Source organism: Corvus hawaiiensis, chromosome 13, assembly GCF_020740725.1.
Source record: "Corvus hawaiiensis isolate bCorHaw1 chromosome 13, bCorHaw1.pri.cur, whole genome shotgun sequence".
Taxonomy (NCBI): domain Eukaryota; kingdom Metazoa; phylum Chordata; class Aves; order Passeriformes; family Corvidae; genus Corvus; species Corvus hawaiiensis.
This window is the reverse complement of record NC_063225.1, coordinates 11,208,352-11,228,317: the sequence shown is the minus strand read 5'-3', so window position 1 is coordinate 11,228,317 and position 19,966 is coordinate 11,208,352. Positions and strand designations below refer to the sequence as shown.

At 42.5% G+C, this 19,966-nt stretch overlaps 1 protein-coding gene across 1 annotated transcript in view; it reads right to left on the bottom strand.

The window, feature by feature from the left end:
• The window catches only part of MAP2K1 (mitogen-activated protein kinase kinase 1), a 33,325-nt gene extending 15,075 nt beyond the window's left edge, over window positions 1–18,250 (bottom strand). Inside the window, exons 1-3 of the mRNA XM_048317393.1 lie at window positions 17,929–18,250; window positions 2,887–3,097; window positions 1,159–1,305 (exon numbers count right to left, since the gene is read on the bottom strand). Coding sequence (XP_048173350.1) covers window positions 1,159–1,305; window positions 2,887–3,097; window positions 17,929–18,008 — 438 coding nt within the window. The 5' untranslated portion in view covers window positions 18,009–18,250. The remainder of the gene's footprint in view (window positions 1–1,158; window positions 1,306–2,886; window positions 3,098–17,928) is intronic.
• Between the last annotated feature and the right edge of the window lie 1,716 nt (window positions 18,251–19,966).

Below are 19,966 nucleotides of genomic sequence, written 5' to 3'. Positions count from 1 at the left end.
TGTCAGATACATTATTCCCTGCTTAGGAACCTCCAAACCCTGACTGCTGCTGGTGATTTTCTCATTGACAAATAAATTGAGGCTCCTTAGGCCTTTTATTTCTCCATATGATCTCCTGGACCACCATCTCTCTCTAGAATGTGATAACACACAAGCTCCTTTAGCAACTGCAGCTGTGCACATCTGTGACATTTAATATAATCTCAAACAATGCCCAGACAGTGCTTTTTAACACCTACTTTCCTCTTTTTCACTCTTCCCTTCAATTTTGAGAGCTTAACTTTCAAATTCCCAGCAGGAATTTGTATTTTGGGGGATGCACACCTTCCCTTTGGCTCTCACATGCCTGAAACCCGGATCGTGAGCGCTCGTTCCTAAGCAACCATCGATTCCTTCTAAAAATTCTGAGGGACCAGAGAAGCATTAAAACAATCACATGCACTTTCCAGAAAAAAATACAGCTTCTCTCCAAAGAAACAGTTCTTCTCAGGGAAAAAATAAAGAGGTCTTCAGCTGTATTGTGTTTCATATTGTTAAAAACCTCTACCAAGTGAGGAAACAAATTTGACTGTCCTTTAATTACAGAAAATTTACTTTTCATGTTTTGAGTCCATATGGCTGGAGAAAGGCAAACAGATGTCGAAAAGAATGTGTACTTTGTATTAAAATGAAACACAGCTAAAAATATTTTTTGGCATTAAAAGAGTTGTGTAAGATCCCTCTGGGCTTGTTCACTTTTCTTCATGTTTGCATTTTCTGTAAAACTTGGAAAAGGGACAAAACATGGATTCATATAAATAAGAAAAAATTAGAATCTGCATAGCTGCAGTATCAGAGTGATCTGGTCCATTCTGCAGAAAAAACAAAGCTGAACCCCAATCAGAACAAGTGTTTAAGTAGCAGGATTGGGTAAATATTTTGAAATACAGCAAAAGGATAAAAGAGAAGCAATTGGGAGGCCACATTTGTACAGGGCAGACACTGGAGAAGGCGATAAAACAGCTCCTATCAATCCCAACCTCGGATTTGCAGAGTAAATCCAAACCACATCTTTAGTCGAGCAGTGAACTTTGCCAACTGCAGTGCTGGTGGCACTGAGGGCTTGCAGGAAGGCTCAGTGAATAATCCCCAGTAAATATGCCATTTCTGAGCACTCACCATGTGCTCCATGCAGATGGAGATCTCCCCGTCGCTGTAGAAGGCTCCATAGAAGCCCACGATGTAGGGGGAGTTGCACTCGTGCAGCACCTGCAGCTCCCGGATGATCTGGTTGCGGATGGCTGGCTTGATCTCCAGGTGGATTAACTGCAAAAGAAGCCACTCTTCAGGATTTACTTGTGCCATTCAGAGAGGTTTTCAATACCTGGCAGGCCCTGAGCCTGCTCTGATCTCAGAGCTGACTCTGCTTTGAGCATCTCAGGACCTCCAGAGGCCCCTTCCAACCTGAATTATTCTACAATTTATCTGTAAAATAATCCATCCTTGTTTTCTTAGTGGCCAAGGCAAAACACTAAAACACAGCACTCATGAAAACGCAGGAATTTCATCCTCTTTCCACAAAATCCTTCTCCAGCAGAAACTTTTTGTTTCAGCACATTTCCTTAGGGAAATGTGTCAAAGGTGCACTGACTCAGAGGCAGCTGCTGAAAAATATCTGTACAGGTGTTTGTAAAGCATTAGTGGAAGGAATGAGCTGAACCTCCAATTAAAAACTCCCCAGTGCTTTTTCCCCACTAGACTGTTTATCCCATACAATACAAGTGTATTTCTCTTGTGAAAGGAAAGATTATGGAAAGAGAATTTCAGTTAATAGATGAAAGAAAAATTGCAATTCAGCAAACATCTCAGTTACATCAAATATTAACGAATTGGGCAAAATTTCCGGTTAAACCCACAGTAGGTGAAAAACAAAAAATCAATTAGATTGATTTAGTTCAAGAAAACCTCAGTGATTTGTGTATTTTTTAACTCTCACACCTCAGAATTGGGCGTTTTCCTTTGCTTCTCCCCAAACTGCCAGTGTCCTGAGCATAGTTTATTCTTAGTCAGCACATGCACATTTTCCTTTAGTTTTGCTGAAGATAACACTGTCCTCTTCTTAAAAAGAAATATCTTAAGTCTCCAACTTCTCAATCAAAAAAAATGGAAGCACCCACTGTAGTAAAACCATGGGACCTGGGATGAGTGTTCTGTTCCCAGGGATACTGAGAGGAAGTGAAAGCCTCTCATGTAAACAAAATGAGAATTAAAACATCAAGCTATTTCAGTTAAAAAAAAATCTCAGTTCTCTTGCAAACTAGGTCACAACTGCCCCAGGTTGTAAAGCATGAAAAATACTCTCACAGAAGGACAATCCCCTCCTGCACAGAAACTGCACCCCAGGATGCAATTACAGAACAGGAGATGTCACTGAACTCCAGGGCATTCCCTCATTCCCATTTCTTTGAGTTCTTTTCTTCTCCAGTCTCATCCAGAGGCCCTTTTCTGGTCTGTGCCTGTGTGAAGGAAGCTCTTAAGAGAGGTGATACCTTTTCCATTCATCTAAACTTATTGGCCAGAACACAGAATATTGCCACTTTTCCCTAACTTCCAGTAACTTCTTTTAGGCCTTCTACTCCTCAGCGAGAGGGAAAAGGGAGGAACAAATGCCCATCCTTTCATTACTAACATGTGTGACACTATTTCTGAAAAACTGGGAAGCTTATGTAGGATAAGGAAGTGCAGCCTTTCCTACATTTGGAAACACATCCTCTTCTCTGAAAGTTTGCATTAAATAGTAATTTTTGTGTACCAACACGAATTATTTCTCTAAATAAAGTCACTGTATTTCAGAGACAATGTCCTTAATAAACATAATCCCCCAGCTGCTCTTTTTGAGCCCCTCACCTTTCTTGCCATTATGAGGCCAGAGGGTTTGTGAGACACTTTGAAGACCACACCACCGTTCCCTGCTCCCAGCTCACTGATCTTCTCAAAGTCATCGTCCTTCAGCTCTCCAACTTTCTGCTTCTGGGTGAGGAATGCTTCCAGGCGCTTTCGCTGCTGCTCATCCAGCTCCAGCTCTTCCAGCTTCTTCTGAAGCGCTTCCAAATTTGTCCTGCACAAGAAAGAAGAGCAGCATTGAGCAGTGCTGTGAGAGGAAGAGTGAGGGAACAGAGGTCAGAGTTAAATCACTCCATTTTTGCACCTGCACACGTTATTTAGAAGGACCCAGCCTGCGCAGTCACCCCCATGAGATGTGTCACTGCAACTCTGATTTAAGTAAACTGTGTTTTATTTCAGATAAAACAATGGCAAACACATGATACCCAGCTTCCCCATCCGTGAGGTCTTGCCCAAATCCATGCATGTTGAGTTTCACCACCTCCAGGAGTGGCTTAATGACTCTGCATTTCTGGTCAGAGAGAGTTCCTGAATTACAGCACAGCACTCCACGCTATTTTTAGTTGTGTGTTTTCAAGGTTGTGTTGTAATTTCCTACAGAGTTTGCCTAAATGTTTTATTGACTGATTTTCACATAACTGTATAACCAATAATTCATTCAGAAGTTTCTTATTTTGGTATCACTACAAAGTCATCAAGCCCAGCCAAACACACATTCAAAACACAGTCACTGGAAATATAAGTCTTTGGCCCAAAGGTTTTAAGCTTATTTTTAATTTTGTTTAAGGACACATCTTCTGGAAACCTCGTCTTAACATCTTTAAGCAACAAAAAATAGAAAAACAAAACTTTATACAGTAGTTAAGTTTGGAACTACAGACACAAGTTCAGTTTTCCAGGAACATTTTAATAACTTCAGTTCCTATGGAAACACTTCATTCCAATATGACAACTTAAAAGCTCCTTTAAAATTTCCTGCTTCCAACTGCAACTATACGTTGCTGCAAGAGTAAATATTTAACAGCAAATACCTGTTTTGCTTTGCCAAATATAATGCAATGTTCCCAGGCAATAGTGTTGCTAGGATGAAGAATTTGAGGAAAAGAATCTATTTCTTCAGGAAGTATGAAGAATGGAACTACTTTCCATTAAAAAAATTAATTAAATTTCACCAGTAATCAAAACTATTTCTATTCATCACTTTGTAAAATGTTCACTTTGAAAATATGTTGTACAAAGGGACATCCTCACACCCAGTGAGGAGCTGGTCAGCAGAGAGGATGTGAGGCTGATGCTCCAAGAAACAATGACAAACAAGCAACAAACTCAGCTGAAAGACAGAGTGATGGGATAAAAACCCCTCAACTCACTCATTAGAGAGCCTGCACTCCCAGGCAGGGAAACAACCTTGGCTGGACTGTGTGCAAGGTTCAACTGAGGCAATTATTTTACGAAAACGAAATATTCCCAGCTCTTCCTTACTCCACGATCCCGGGAAAGGTTTAAGCGCCGCCGCTCCGACTCCGTTACTCAGTGCAAATCCAAGGGACAGGATGTCATTGCCACACTCACTTAGGAAGTGATTGAGCAAAACAGAGGAAACAGAATGAGACCTTTGATGGAAAGTTCTGCTCAGTGAGTTAATGTGACATTTATCACTCCAAGCATAAGATGACCAGGGCACACTGGTGAGCAAGTTCCACAAAACTCTCACTCTGGGCAAATGCAATTTGGCAAAGCTGCTCCAATCCTCAGCAGTCTGACAGAGGAAATTCTCGTGTACTTACTGTGCTGCAGTCATACTACCACAGCTGTCTCTATCTTAGCTTAAAAATGAAGTATCTGCACCCAAATGAAATGATTTTTATACTCTCTTTTAAAGAGAAGCATTATTTCTGTCCTCATACCATATTTGATACCTGTATAATCAAACACCAATAATCCTGGAGTATCCCCACTAAAGAATCCCCATAAGCATGGCATCCAAGTTAATCTGTTTTACTGACCCTGTTTTAAAGGCTAATCGTTAAGAAAGAAACACATTTTTTGAAATTCAGAAATTCAAAACTGAATAATTTATCACCAGATTATTTTTCCCCCTCAAATGCACCCAGTGAAGCAAACAAATCCCAGCCTGAAGTCAAAGTGAGGTGTGTCTTTCCTAGAACATGCCTGAACCAGCTCTTCTTACACTGTGATCACAAGAGAAAAACTGAACCAAAGTTAAGCACCCCTTACTTTCCTACAATAAAATCCAGAGCAATGAATGCTGGACACAAACTCCATGTTCTACCCTGGAAAATCACTGTTGTGAGAAGACAGAACTCATGCCTTCGTTATAATTTACAAGTTTTGAGAAGAAACTTGCTGTCATTTTAAGGATTGCTGAATAAGGCAGGGCTGTCCATTTGGAAAAAAAAACCAAAACAAACAAAAAAAAAAAAAAAAGAAACACAGAAAAAGGATGCAACAAGGCTTTCCTTGCTGTGCTTTGAAGGAAACAATTATTCAGTTTTTTTCTCAGGCAGAAGGGGGTTTTTGGCTTTGGAGACAACACAGAGATGCTCGAGCACATGACTTGGAGCAGACAGAATGCTGGTGTGATGGAACAAACAACTGTCATGCTGATGCTTTAGGAACAAAAAAATTGCTAGGATAGCATTTATCACATCTATTTAGTCTAATGTTTGTCTGGATGAAGTTCTTTTTTATAAGTTGCCTGTTTCAACCTAAATAAACTTGGCATTCACTTAAAACAGGCATTTCCTTGCTTGAAACTATGAATTATTGCTTGGGTTCCTGCTTGAATACAAGTCAAGAGATTCCAAAGGCTCTCACAGATGGGAAAGTATTGATCTCATGAATTTCAGCACCTCAGGTTTCTCCACTGACTGTGACCACCAGTAAAAATCACCAGATCATTCTAAGTTCTAATGGTAAAACCTTCATTACTTGCAGTGACGAGCAATAAAGTTCTCAGATTTTTAGGACCAATTCCCTAACTATAAAGTGAATTAATCTGAAAGATATGAACCCAATAAATTGTCAGAATCACTATTCAGAATGTAACTACCAACATCTGCAGTTAGTTTTATGATAAGAACAGAACCATAATTAGTTTTATGGTAACTGAATATCAGGCATCAGGAAAGAACTGATTTATTTCATTCTGGTCCTTTGCTTGAAGGACCAGACATTAATCAATTAAAAATGCAAATAGGTAAATAAGAGTATTTTTGTCATCAAAACTGGTGGTGGTAAACTACTCTGAGCATTTCCAGGAGGCAGGACTTTGGTAGTTTCAGTTTTTAACTCCAACTACTGTAAGAACACTCCCCTAATTGGTAACTGAGACTGTTACCTGGACCCTCCCCAGATAAAAGCATCACAGCAAGCTGCAAAGCACAGAGAAACAGGTGGAAAAGTAAATCATTACACAGAAGTTTTACAAATTGAATGAAACCAGCACATACAGAACACAGAAGAGGGAATACTTCAGACACTTCATCACCAGGCACCATGAAAATATTAAGGAACTTTGGCAGCTAAAGTCTCCAGGAGCACTAGTAGTTACTTAATCTTACATAAAACTTTTATTCAGAGACAAAGATTCCTATTAAAATTCATCACCATTACCTGCTGCAGTCTTGGAGTTGTGTTTTTCACTGTCAAGGCACTACGCCTTTGCCAGGCATCCATCAAAGCAGGAAATCATCAAATCAGCTCAGGGCTCCACGGTGCCAAGCACTACTCTAAAGCAATAGGTTATCATTTAATTTATTGCTAGCAGTTTGAAAGCCAAGCACATACTAAACTGCACCAGGGATGGGATCCAGCTTCCACAGGGTGATCCCTGGGATGAAGCCACAGAGAGGTCAGTGCTGCTTCCTCCATTTGTTAAAGAAACAGCGTAATTCCAGGGAACACCATCAGTAAACACCTTCCTACTCAGCTGGCAGGAAGGATAAATATCCTGCACAGCCAGCAGACAACACCTCTGCACACAGTGCAGTGTCTTCACAATTATTGCAAGATCTCTCTCTTCCTGACTAAATGGAAAGTTAAAAAAATACATGTTCAGGGCAAGTTTTTGAGACAGCTGGTTGTTTCTTTCTCTCTTCCAAGGGTGGCACAAGGTACCAAGTGCCCTAGAGGAGGAATTCTCTCCACCCACATTTGATCAGAGAGGATCTTTCCTGTTAAGTCACATTACTTCCTCCTTTCTGTACTCAAGGAAGTATTCTGACAGTGCAGCATCCCCCTGGCCACGTGGCACTTCTGTAACCTCCCAAGTTTGAAAAGGACGCAGAGAACTCAGAGCACACAAACGCAGCCCACCTTCCCCAAGCAACAACCCCTGATGGGTGTGGAGAAACCTCAGCTCTCTCCCTGTCCATCTGAGATTCTGGGGGAAGCCACATCCAGCCCTTCTGCTGCCATGTTGTGCAGGTGAGAAAGGTTTTCCAAGGAGAATCACACCGTGGGGATGTGGGAGTTTTTCAGACTCAGGAACACCTTACCCTGGGCAAGCTCATCTGGGATCTTTAACTTCTCACCTCCCCCCAGTCCCTCACCTTCTGACAATGGCCAAAAGTTTGTGCTTGGGTAAAAGAATCCTGGCTGGACACAACAAGCCCAAATAAATGTACAGCAACACCTCGAGTCACTGCTGCACTGAACATCCTGTTCTCTGCTTCCCAGACATGCACATGGTCTTATCCACAAATCCCTGGACAGACAAGGTGTGTCACAAACACCATCCCATCACCAGATCACTTTTTGAGCCCATCACACTATTCCTTTAAGGGCTGGTTGTAGATTTTTTTTTCAGATTTTCTTTTTAAACATCCAACCCCCCATGATTTATAACCACTGCAAACATGTGCACATCACACACAGCTGGGCACTGCAGGGACAGAGCAGTGAGTTAGGGACAATGAGCAAACCTGTATTTCCTACATGCAGGTTGGGCAGGGAGGAGTAACAGATTGTGCAGAGTGAGAGCACTCAGCACACAAAGATGGACAGAAGGCATGAGGAGATTCTCAGTTCCTGGCTTTGTGGACAGCCACCTCAGCACTGAGGAAAGCGCTCCTGGAGGAGATGCATTAACATTTTAGAACACACTTGTTCTCTTGGAAGCAGTAATAGGAAGAGAAATGCTGCCTTTAGTCTGCTAGCACATAATGGCGTAACAAAAAACAGAAAATAAGTCTTTAATTAACACTGGTACTCCAAATCCCTGGGAGCTTTTTTTTAAATTCATGTTAGTGCTAAGTTGATCATACACTCAACCCTAAAGGCTACAGTTAAGCTGTTACTCAACTCTAAAGTCTAGTTCAAAGAGAGAAGAAAAAAATGTAGCAGGGGGAAAAGAAAAAAAGTCAGAGTCTTTACCAGTAATTTGTCAAATATCTGTTCAAAGGCATTACTATCAGTGCTGCAAGCTGAACAATTAGCATAAGTAAAAGCATCAAAAAGTACTTTCACTTTCAGATCTCCTGTCGCATGAGGATACAAAGCTTGGGGGTTGTTTTCCAGAACAATGACATTAATGCTTTCCCCAAGCCCACACAACTGTCAATTTAGAGAAGAAAGTAGGCAGTTCACTACAAAATTTCCATGAACAACCTCAATCAGGGAGCTGAAATTAAATATTAGGAACATGAAGACATTCTGTGGTTTTGAGAAGACAGACTACTATGTTGTGTGACTCTGCCAAACCCGGGCAACAAGACAAATTCTTATTAAACTTTTCCTTTAACAAAGAGCAGTTCACAGAATAACATGGAAGATAAACGTAATTCCAGAAGTCTCCCAGCTTAGAGTACAGGTGTCTGTCTGGGCTAACTCCAGTGCAGTCTCATAAAACTTGCAGTTAGAGCAACAACTCAAAAAAATCCAAATTCCCTATAAATGCAAAGGAGTCTGTTTTGGAAAAATACACTGGTTTTCAACCCCTGCTTATTTTCAATCCTTGCAACATGTTAGAGGATCTTTAAAAATTTCCCATGTATTTAGGTGGGATTTCTAAGTGAATTTATCACTGAACATCACAGACTGGTTTCTTAAAGCTCATCCAGTCCCACCCCCTGCCATGGGCAGGGTCACCTTTCCCTATTCCAGGGCGCTCCAAGCCCCGTCCAGCCTGGCCTTGGACACTTCCAGGGATCCAGGGACAGCCACAGCTGCTCTGGGCAGCCTGTGCCAGGGCCTCTCCACCCTCACAGGGAGGAATTTTTCCCTAATATCTAACATACTATCCACTTCCACACTGCAGTGACATAGCAGGGCATGGGGTGAAGTTTAATACTGCCAGGAAAAAAAAAAATACCCAGTAAGAGGCAGACATTCAATTAAAATCTATTTCTCAGTAAAAGGCATGTAAAACAAAACTATTAGAAAACCATTGCTCTGTCCAGAAGAGCATCCTGCTACCCTAATTTAACGTAAATTCTCATTTTTCTAAGGCTGAAAGGCATGTGTTTTAAAGAAGAAAACAGGTGACACAACTTCAAGTCTCCTGTTGAGTCTCCAACCAACAGGACAGCTGAACTTCCAAAGCTCCCTCTAGGCTGAGCTGTTGGGGGGGAATCTTTGCTTTAAGCCTCCTTCTCCTTCTCTTCAGCCTCACCACTATCCCATGAAACATTGCATTTTTCTCAACTAAGGCAAAGCACGTCAATTGACACATGTGAGCTGAAGGCAGAGCTCACCAGACAGAGAAGCCTCTGCTGCCAGCAGTGGCACAAGAGATTCCAAATTCATGCCCTGGGTGCCTCTTCCCACCAGATTTTTTGCAGCTGTTCCCAGCCATCCCTTCGTGTTCCAGCCCTTTGTCCTGAGTGGCAGCAGGAGCTGCCAGCAAGCCTCAGGCACCCCTTTGGCATATTGAGCTATGTGGCTAAACAATGCCACAGAGGGGGAGTTTGGGGTTTTTTTCTGAGTTAAGAGGCTTCCTCAGGACTTACTGTAGAGCTGCATTCAAAATATGCCCTAAATCAACTTTGTAATCTCAAGTCAAGAAATTCTACAGCCAAACCTTCAGAACCAGAAATCCAAGCTCTCCATCTCCCTTTCATATGCCTCTGCATCACTGATTTTTCCCAGCCAACACTACACATCAACAGGATAAAGGAACCACAGGGCAATTAACACTTCCTTATGGACAGAAAAATGAATTTCTTCACTGGATATTTAAAGCACAACACAGAGGATACACAGAACTGTAAATTCTGAACATCAGCTGACACACATATTTGCCCAAGTCGTGCATTTCCATTGTTTCATGTCTCTGAAGTACAAGTTAAATATAATGATAAAAACAAACGATGAACACATGCAGTAATTACAGTAACAGTATCTTCCCAACTCTCTCATGTGGTAGCTACACAGCCTTTGAGGGACACTACAATAATAAAAAAGATGAAGTTACAAGATCAGTTTACAAGGCTCATGAAAAGGCCAGGATTAGAATTGAGACTCCTCCATGCAAGGGCTGAGCCCGCAGCACAGCAGGACAAATTCCATCCAGACCCACAGTTACCACACCAGGGACCAGGAAAAGAAACTGCCAAAAACTGTCTGAAAACAGACAAAACCCCCCATAACTGGGATTCTGAGGAAGCCAGGGATGGAAGGTTTGCCTGTATTTCAAATGGATGGATTGCATAACACTGAACATTTGTCAGCATGGCCATTTAGCAAAAGAAATTGGTAACTTTTACTTAATATATGAATAGACTGTACCAATACATACAGAAATAGTCACATATCTATATCCAAAGAGAACATTTTTTTCCCAAAAGAATGCATTCTGCAATCTGCTGACTCATCTTCCCACCAACACAGAAAAAAGTTCTGGAAAAGCACAGAACAATGCTGAGTTGTACAGAACCCTGCAAGAAAGGGAGAAGAGTTGCCAGGAAGTTTCAAGGGTTTGCTTTAAAAACCCTTAAGGAGGTTTTTAAGAAGATACTTGTTCATCCAAAGAATCCCACACTGTTGGAATATCTCCATCCTGGTGCTCAGGATGCAAAGTAAAATAATCTGCTTCCATCCTTATTCCTTTTGCATCCCCAGTCAGGGACACCACTTGATACTTCCTGCTGCTGGATGCCTGTGGGGAGGCTGGATCCAGGTGGAGATCCCATCCTCAGCTGTCAGCAGAACTTCTCCCTGCTGGAATGCACTCTCCTCCTGCTCAGGCAAGACTCAGGATGACAAAGGCTCCTCGACAGATGTTTGCCAAGAGATGCTGAGCACTGAATGAGCCTTTCCCAGTTGTTCCCTTGCCGTGGGCAGGAAGCCTTGCACTTTTGTTCCAAAGTGTAACCACGACTTTGTCTGAGTAATACTGAGCATGTATCAAAGCAGGAATCATCTGATTACTAATTTCTAGCAACACAAGTTTAGAAATTAGTTTAGAAAAAGAGACCCACTGCTTCCTCAAAAAAAAAAAATTAAATTAAGAAGTCTTTGGAAGAAAGAACATGATCCCCAAATATTCAGTTTCGCCAGCTCACACTGCTTCCTCCAAGAGACATTCTGGTGTTCTGGCAGTGGAATTTCCACACTTTACACAGTCCAGTCAACCCCCAGGGCAATGCTGGGAGAACAAATACAGCTGTAAAAAGGGCAACATAGGCAAAAAGGGGGAGGAGCTTTTTTACTGGAAAATTTAGAACTTAGTAATTGAAAGGGAATAAACTACCTAAAAGTAAGATGGAAAGGTTTATCAGACCTCATAGAAAATTCCTTTCTCAGCTCATTTCAGAATGTTTCTCCTGTATACAGTGAAATACATAGTCAAAATCCACTCTAAAAACTGGCTGGTGTATTTTCTGCCTCATGTAAATTCCCCACAGTTTGCATGTTTGGTTTTTTTTAAGTTGGTGCTAATGCAAAACCCCTTTTTCCAGGTTAACAACAGCAGCACAGTTGTTATACCAGTAAATAATTCAACTACGTGTTGGGTTCACGCCAACCGTCTCAATCCCTGTTTTTGGCTACGAGATAACACCGGAAGGTCTCACAGGTGATTTGTTCCTCTTGAGACAGAGACCTGAGACTACTCAATTAAAAGATGTGCTACTCTGAAATTGTTGTAATTACTGAATTCCAGCATCTCTCAGTAGTCCCTCTCAGGCTCCCAGTGCTGTGTCACTTGATCCTGCCAAGGCCTGGGCTCCTGCCAGGGGAGGTGATGGTCCCATTCTGCCCCAAGCCACTCATTCCCAAGTAACCCATTTACAAATTAACTGAAAATACCGCACATTTTCAGCGGGATTATTTCCCTGGGCAAGCCGACCGTGTAGCCACCCCAATGCTGGTGGAGAGAGCTCTGAAAACTCCTCTGGGCTCCTCTGGTGGGTGAGCTCTCAGCCAGAGCAGCAGCACCAGGCAGACTCGGGCACAGCCAGGAGAGGAGAGACTTCTGGAGAAGGAGCAGGATCTTGCACAAGCTCTGTTGTGAAATCACACCTCTGTGACTGGCTGCAGACTCAGTTTAAAGGACAAGAAAAGCAGCTGGATCCATGAGTACAGCTGCACTTCCCTCACCACCCATTCTCCTCACATTTCCTCAACAACATTTACTTTTACACCCAGTTTTTAAACTCCCCTAAACCAATTTAAGCTTTTTGAAAAAGACGTATCTTAGAAACTAAATATTCCTCCATTACCATCATTATGCTTAAAACTGACTGAACATAACAAGACAGTATTAAATGTCTTAAAATCCTTCCTACATCCATAATTGTCAACAAAAAGCTGACTATAACCAGAAAGAGCTGCACAGGTCAACGTGCCCCATACATTAATTTCTGTACTACTGGTGTGCACTCAGTCATAATTTTTTTCAGCACATGTATCCAGAAATAATAGAAGTCCATGAGGTGCTGCAGGCTCTGCCTTTTCGTTATTTTATTATAACCGATCATGTGTTCTATTAGTATATTTAAGTAACATTAAAATGGCATTTCTAATTCAGTGAAGGACTATGCCAGGCTCAAGCACATTAAAAGAGAAAGCCATGCATGAATATATTTTAATCTAAAATGCACTCTCTCATATCACATGTATTTGGAAGCTTTATTAATCCTTCATTAGTAGGGGATTTTAAAAAAAGTTTCTCTTTATCTTTTTTTTTTTCCCCCCTAATATTTACAAGCTTGCAGTAATTCTACATGTATATTGAATGCAACTGCAATCCAACCAGATCAGTCATAAAATTCTAGGGTCTAATCTTCCAGAACACTACACACAGGCACAAAGCTCCCCTGAAGTCCAAGGAATTCCAAAGGGGAAAAAAAACTAAATAAAAAATCCCCCCCAGAGGAAGGCAGAAATGACCCTGCAAGCATTAAAGTGAACAACTCTGTGAAAATCTTCCTTTCCTTTTATCTAATCGCGCATCCAAGAAAACTGATTAAAAAAACTACTCCATGGAGGACAAATCCTCTTGGAATAGGATGCACTGGGAAAGAGTCCACAATGGAAACTTAAAGCCCAAAACCCCAAACCTAAAGTCCCACAACCCCATACCTCTGATGGGACACAGCCTGCCCTTCTACTCCTAAAAAACCCAAATTGAAGCTCCCTTGAGAAAGATACTGAAAAACATGAAAATGGCAGGATATACAGTAAGTGAGCAATTGTGTATTGCAAACTGTAATATAAATTGAAGTGCAAACCAGTTCTGCATAACCCCTAAACTTTTCTTTGCCAAGCAAATACAGGGAGTTGCACTCAGAGGTCTCACCAGCCATTCAGAGACTTCCTTAAATGCAATTTAACCAGAATAAACAGCAACAACAAGAAAAGGCTGATGAATTAATACTCAACCTATGACTGGAATTTGCAGTCACCCATTTTTGCAAAATTACTCTCTGGCTTGAACAGTTCTAAGGCACAGATTTACTACAATTAAGGCTTTAAAAAGAGAAAACCCCGAAAAACCACATTGTGCCTGATGACCTGGTTTCACTCACAGTTTGCTTTAGATTTTCTTTCTTTTTTAAAAAAAATACAGTTCCTAAGGTGGTAAAAACCTATGGACAGCATCTTAAATTCCTCTCAAGGAACCATTTCTATTCAGCATATTCAGAGAAGATGCAAATTCTGTTGTCTACTTTTTTTGCTAACAGTTTTATCTAATTATACACAAACCTCCTATTGTAGGTGCCACTTCACATCTGAGATTTGCAGACATCACAGCTCAGGCTTGATTTGGGAGACACAAATTGTTGCTAAAACAGACACACAGTTATATTTTGAAAAGAAAAAAAGATACACTTCAATCCCACCATGTCAAAGCTCATAAAATACATAAAAGTCAGTGGCGCTCAATTTTTAAAAAGAATTGTTTCCATTTTTGTATTTAATCAAATCCCAGGCACTTTTGGAAAGTTTATGTTTTAACACCCAAGCTGGGAAAGTTGTTTTGATTTACTGAGACAAGGTAAAATGTAATGCTTCAGAGCAGTTAGTTTGACCCTTCTCTCTGACTTTTTTTTTTATTTTAAAGATGCAATTAAAGAACTTCAAGAAGTACCTTTCTTTTCATGTGAACAAAAAACTTATTCTAATACAGAAAGCGGCATTATCTCAAAACCTGCTTTTTTTTCTACTTCATGTTCTGGGGCTGGGTTGGCTTTAGCGAAAAAAAGATTGGGTGAAAACTGTCAGATATTCAAAGCAACAGGGAGTCAGAAGTTTGAAAGAAACATAAATACATAAATTGGAGATTTGTTCTTGTTTCTTTTGGCTATTAAGACACTAAACTATCCCAGATCATTCAGCCAAAAGAGTTTTCTTTCTATTAATTTTCATTCAGGTTTGGTTAGGTTTTTTTTCCTTTCTCTGCAGAAGCTTCGCACAATTATATCTGTGCAGCTCTGAAGGCAGCAGAATGAAATTAGACTGCAGCTGGCCAGTGTCATCTTGGTTTCAGTGTGAGAAGCTCAGGCAGCACAGAGCTCAGAGCAGCAGAAAGGTTCAGCCCTCTCTGTGCAACCGCAACTCTGCGGGAAGTGTCAGAAACAGAAGTGAAGCTCAGGGCACAGGAAAACCTTTCAAGAAGTTGTCTCTATTGTCCAACTGGGCAGAGCCAGGGATTGGGAAGGCCCGCGAGAAAAATTATTTGTACAGGATGTTGTAGTTAAGTAATTGCTACAAGTACCAAAATCTACTGTTGGAGAGAAACATTGTGAAATTTTCATTAAAATATTTGGGATACACGTATTTAATTTTAAGTGCCCTAACTCCCTTTTATACTACCTTGCCAAGAAAACAAGGGAGAAAAAAGAGAAAAAGAAAGGCAAAAAGATAAAAGAGTCATGCACATGAGACTTGGGCCTCCTGCATACTCTTAAAGCCCTACACCACATGCTATAAGCTTTCCCTTGCTTCAGTCAATGAGTTCCCATCACCAAATAAGGATGAAAACAGAGGACAAGACACACATGTGAAGCAGGACATCCTGAATCATCCAGCCCCTTCTTTCATTTCCTCCCTTTCCCCTTCCTTTCTGCCAGGAAGTCACAGTATCAGAAGTGCTCATTCCTAAAAGCATTAATAAGTCACAGAACCTTCCCCCTCTGACAGTGAGAAAGTCTCGGAATTCCAGCACACAACTCCCCAGGGCCCATGCACATCCGTTTGGTTTTGTGCCAAAATTGCCTTTGGGCCTAAATAACTTCCTTCCTTCTGGATGCTTGGGTCCTTCATGCACTTATAGACAGGAATCTCATCGCCTCGCTTGGAATCTTCCCTTTTGCTTTGCCAAGTCATTTGAGCTCCTTCCATGCTTTCCCGTCTCTGAAGAGCAGGGAGGCATTTGGAGAAGGACAGGTTTGTGTATGTAACGAGTAAATGGAGCCTCATTATAGCCAAAATTCCATGACAGCAGGCTCAGAGCTTTAGAAAGTGTTAATATGGCAGTGCAGGGACGCACGGCATACTTGGAACGCCTGGCGATGCACAACAGCCTCACAAACACCTTACTGAGGAATTCAGCCAGTGACCAAAGGGGGAAAAAACCCAGAGCAGAAGAGGGGAGAAAAATAAACAACCTTACAGATTAAGGAAATGAAAAACAAAACTGTTTTCAACTTAATTTCAAAAACATTTCCAAATTATGATGCAACTGCTCTTTGCTATTTGAAATCTTTCACAATGAGGGCTTAAAATTAGCAGGATGAGGGGATATTTCCATGATTAATTAATCCTGGCTGTATATAGGACAACTGGTTGCTGAATTTACTTTCATTAAGCTACTTCTTTTAAAAATACTAGACACCTCTAAGCCTGGCAAAAGCTGGGCATAAGGTCTTGTGTGTGACACACATCAGAAGTCTGGGGAACACACACACAGACCCCAGCCAAATCAACACACAGTGCAGAAAATGAAGCAAGGCAGTTCATCAGTGCAAACAAGACTCAGCACTCCCAGGAGTCTCCAAAGGCTTCCAACAAGTAAATTAGTACCATACACATAAAAGCAATTTAAAATTAATGACACTTCTTGAGGGAAGAGATACGATATTGAGTATATCAGGAGCAAGGTGATTTACATCAGGTACTACAAGCAGCAAATGATTGGTGTATCAGATTTATTCTGTAGAACAAGACTAAAATGCAAAGAGATCCCTGAAGACTAAATCAACATATTCCCAACTGCCTTGAGAAAATCGACTGGAAAGTGCTACCCAAGCAAATTTTAAAAAAACAGTATTTTCCCCCTCTCAATCCAGAACAAAAGCTGTGTAATATTCATATCATAATGCTTAGATACAATCAGTAACTTCTGCCAAAGAACAGTTTTTAAACAGCTCATCTCTCAGTTAATCATCAAAAGAGTTTACTAGAAATGTCACAGCTGGAGCTGCTAGATGCTGAATGTTTTATTTTTCGGGAGGTATTTACTTGGTTTTGGGGTTACAGTTCTTTTGTGGTTGATCTGGTTTCGGTTGTTTGATTATTTTTTAGATGTTTGGGTGGTTAAACGAGATCTGAGCCTGTCTGAAAATGTGGCACTGATGAATACAGAGCACTTTAAAGCCCAAGACTTGCACATGTCACTGCAAGCCTGCCTCACATCCTCTCTGTCACCGTGGTACAACAGCACATCGCAGCTCAGTTTACATCTCCCAGAGAGGACCGAACTGACCATACAGGGGCAGGAATGTGCTCCTCCAGGACGCACCTTTGTTTCAAGGCTCACTGAAGAGCCAGCCTAACACCTTTGTCTAAAAATCAAGGTGTGAACAGCGATCCGTGAACCTCAAATGAAAACCTTCTGTAACATTTCATCACTTCGAGGTGCTGGTGTTGTGTCTGCCTGACTGAGGCCACCCTGCCCACCCACATCCGTGAGAAACGTGCAACAGAGGCTTCATCAGCAACATGCAACCATCCAATATTCAGTATTTTTTCCCCCAGAAGTGTCCCCGTGATTAGCTCAGCCCTTCCCACATTTACAGTGTCATGCTTGTGTTGCACACAGAGGAGCTCCGAAGCTGTTTCTGCCGTACCCAGCACAACATGTCAATTAGTGAAGAACAGATTTACTCAAACTAACGATTGTTTGGGTTAAAGCCAAGGACGAGGCAAAACAAAACGAAACACCTTTTCTACAAACCTGCGGGTTCCAGCATAAATTCTCACACACACACGTTTATGAAATATGCCATCGGAAACATGTAATTGGGGATTACTAGGTAATTATATAAGCTAAGAACCCAGCAGACACCATCATGGACTATGAGAAAGGAGTTATACAAGTTTCCCCCTGTTTTTTCACCAGGTTTTTTTTCCCTCGCGTATGTGACAGAAGTTTGTTTATTGCCGAAGGCTCCATCCACTTACTCCGCGGAGGAGACTCTGAGTATCTCCCACCCTGGGGTACCCCGGGAATCCCCGCCTGTGATGTTTGTGGCAGCCGGGCCGGGCGGGTGCGGGGCAGGACGGGCTCGGGAGCACCGCACCCCGCGGACAGCGCTCGGCCCGGGCCGGCCCGCACCCCCCGCCCCCGGCTCCACTCACTCTGCAGAGCTGGTCCCGTTTACGGCGGATCCATCCGGAGCGGGGTTCAGCTGGATCGGCCCGGGCTTCTTCTTCGGCATCTTCGCCCGCACACGGCGCGCAGGGGAGCGGACGGAGCGGCCGCGGCCCCACTTCGGACAGGTCCGAGGGACTTCCTGTGGCGCGGCAAACTCGGGGGGGAGCTCCCCTGTCTTGCGGTGCCCCCGCGGGCTGCGGGCAGGTGACCGGGAGACTCCCAGACACCGCTCCGAGCGCTCCGAGCTCCGGTGGGCACTGCCCGGGATCGGGATGTGCCCGGCCGGGACCGCGCCGGCGCGCGCCGCCCGCACCGGCCGCGCGCATGCGCGGGGAGCGCGCGCACGCGCACGGCGGGGAGCGAGGCCGGGGGGGAAGCTCTGCCCTCACAGCGCTGCTGCCCTGACCCAGCCCTGTCCGCGGATCAGGGGCGATATCGGGAATAATCCTTCCCTGTGACGGTGGGGAGGCCCTGGCACAGGCTGCACAGAGGAGCTGTGGCTGCCCCATCCCTGGAAGTGTCCAAGGCCAGGTCGGACGGGTCTTGGGCAACCTGGGATAGTGGAAGGTGTCCCTGCCCATGGCAGGGGGTGGAATGGGATGGGCTTTAATGTCCCTTCCAACCCAACCTATTCTATGATGACTTAAACAGAGCACTGCCTTGCTTTAACATCAACTTGCTTCCACAAATCGATAAAGACCTGGTTGTTTTTTTTTTTTAATTATGCTACTTAATACTAAAGGGCGTGTGAACTGCAGTATTACAAGCATTGGAAGCAGAGGGATCCCAGAGGAGAAGCAACAGCAAACAAGCAGGACAATGGTGTCCTGTGACAGCTCGGCTGGACCTGGGCAGCTGGAACAGTGCTGGTCAGTCAGCCCAGGACACGTGGGGCCTGTCACCAGCCAGGGCTGGCTCACGGGCCAGCAGGGCACGTCACCCCTTGGACAGGACGACTGGGCGTCCTTGCTCCAGTGGGCTCTTCTGGGGTAGCAAAATTGCTTTGAGATCAATATATATCCTTGCTACAGTCAGTAGAATGTGTTCTTCCATGTCAATTCTCTTTCCAAGAGGGAGAATTTAAACATAAAGATTCTGTTGTTTAGTTGTGGATCTTGCAGGGGGCGAGGGGCAGGATATGGAATATTAAAGCACCTAATGGCCCTGTTTGGATAAGAAAACCAATCTGGACACACACATGCATTAACTATGACACATACGTTAATAATATGATAAGATTCAGGAGGTAAAAGGAGTTCCGGGCATTTGACTTCCGTGAACAGAGTGACGTTACAATCCTGACTCTACTTCTGAGATCTGTAAAGAACTTTGCTAAAGTTTGAGTTGCTTTATAAGATTAATTTCTCATTGTCTGAATCCAGCAGAAGTCAGCTGAAAACTCTTTTAAGGCCTGTAGGAGTTACACAGTGAGAAGGGCTTGCGGAATTCTTCTGATTTCTGACACAGCTGAGAAATTCTTTCTGCTGCTACTGTACATTTCTGTACCACACAGTGCTCCATCTGTCCACAAACCTAACACATTGAGCAGAAAAGACTCTGCAGTTACTCATAAATTTGCTTAAGTAATAAATGAAACCTCTCACAGACACACGTGAGGCAAGAAGTGAAGCAGCACCAAGTAGCTCAGCACTAAGGTGGAGGTAATGGCTTGGTATGGGTAAAAGAGTGAAAAAGCAGTTTCTTTAGCAGTTCTGTTTTTTTCCTGAGATTTCCTAATAGTCTTTTTCATATACAAGACGTGAATACACCACTTGAATGAATAATATCTTTCCAGCAGTGGACAGGTTTTATACTCCAATGAGTTGATTCAGACACAAAAAGAAGTGCAGAGTAAATTTCATAACAAAATTTATACTGTAAATACTTTGGATAAAGAACCAGCCTGAATTCTGTGTAATTTAAATTTTTTGTGGTTTGCAAAAGTAAAATTATATTTTAATCAAAGTAATCATTAATGTTTTTACAGAAACTGAAATGATGAACAAATTTCCCCATGTATAA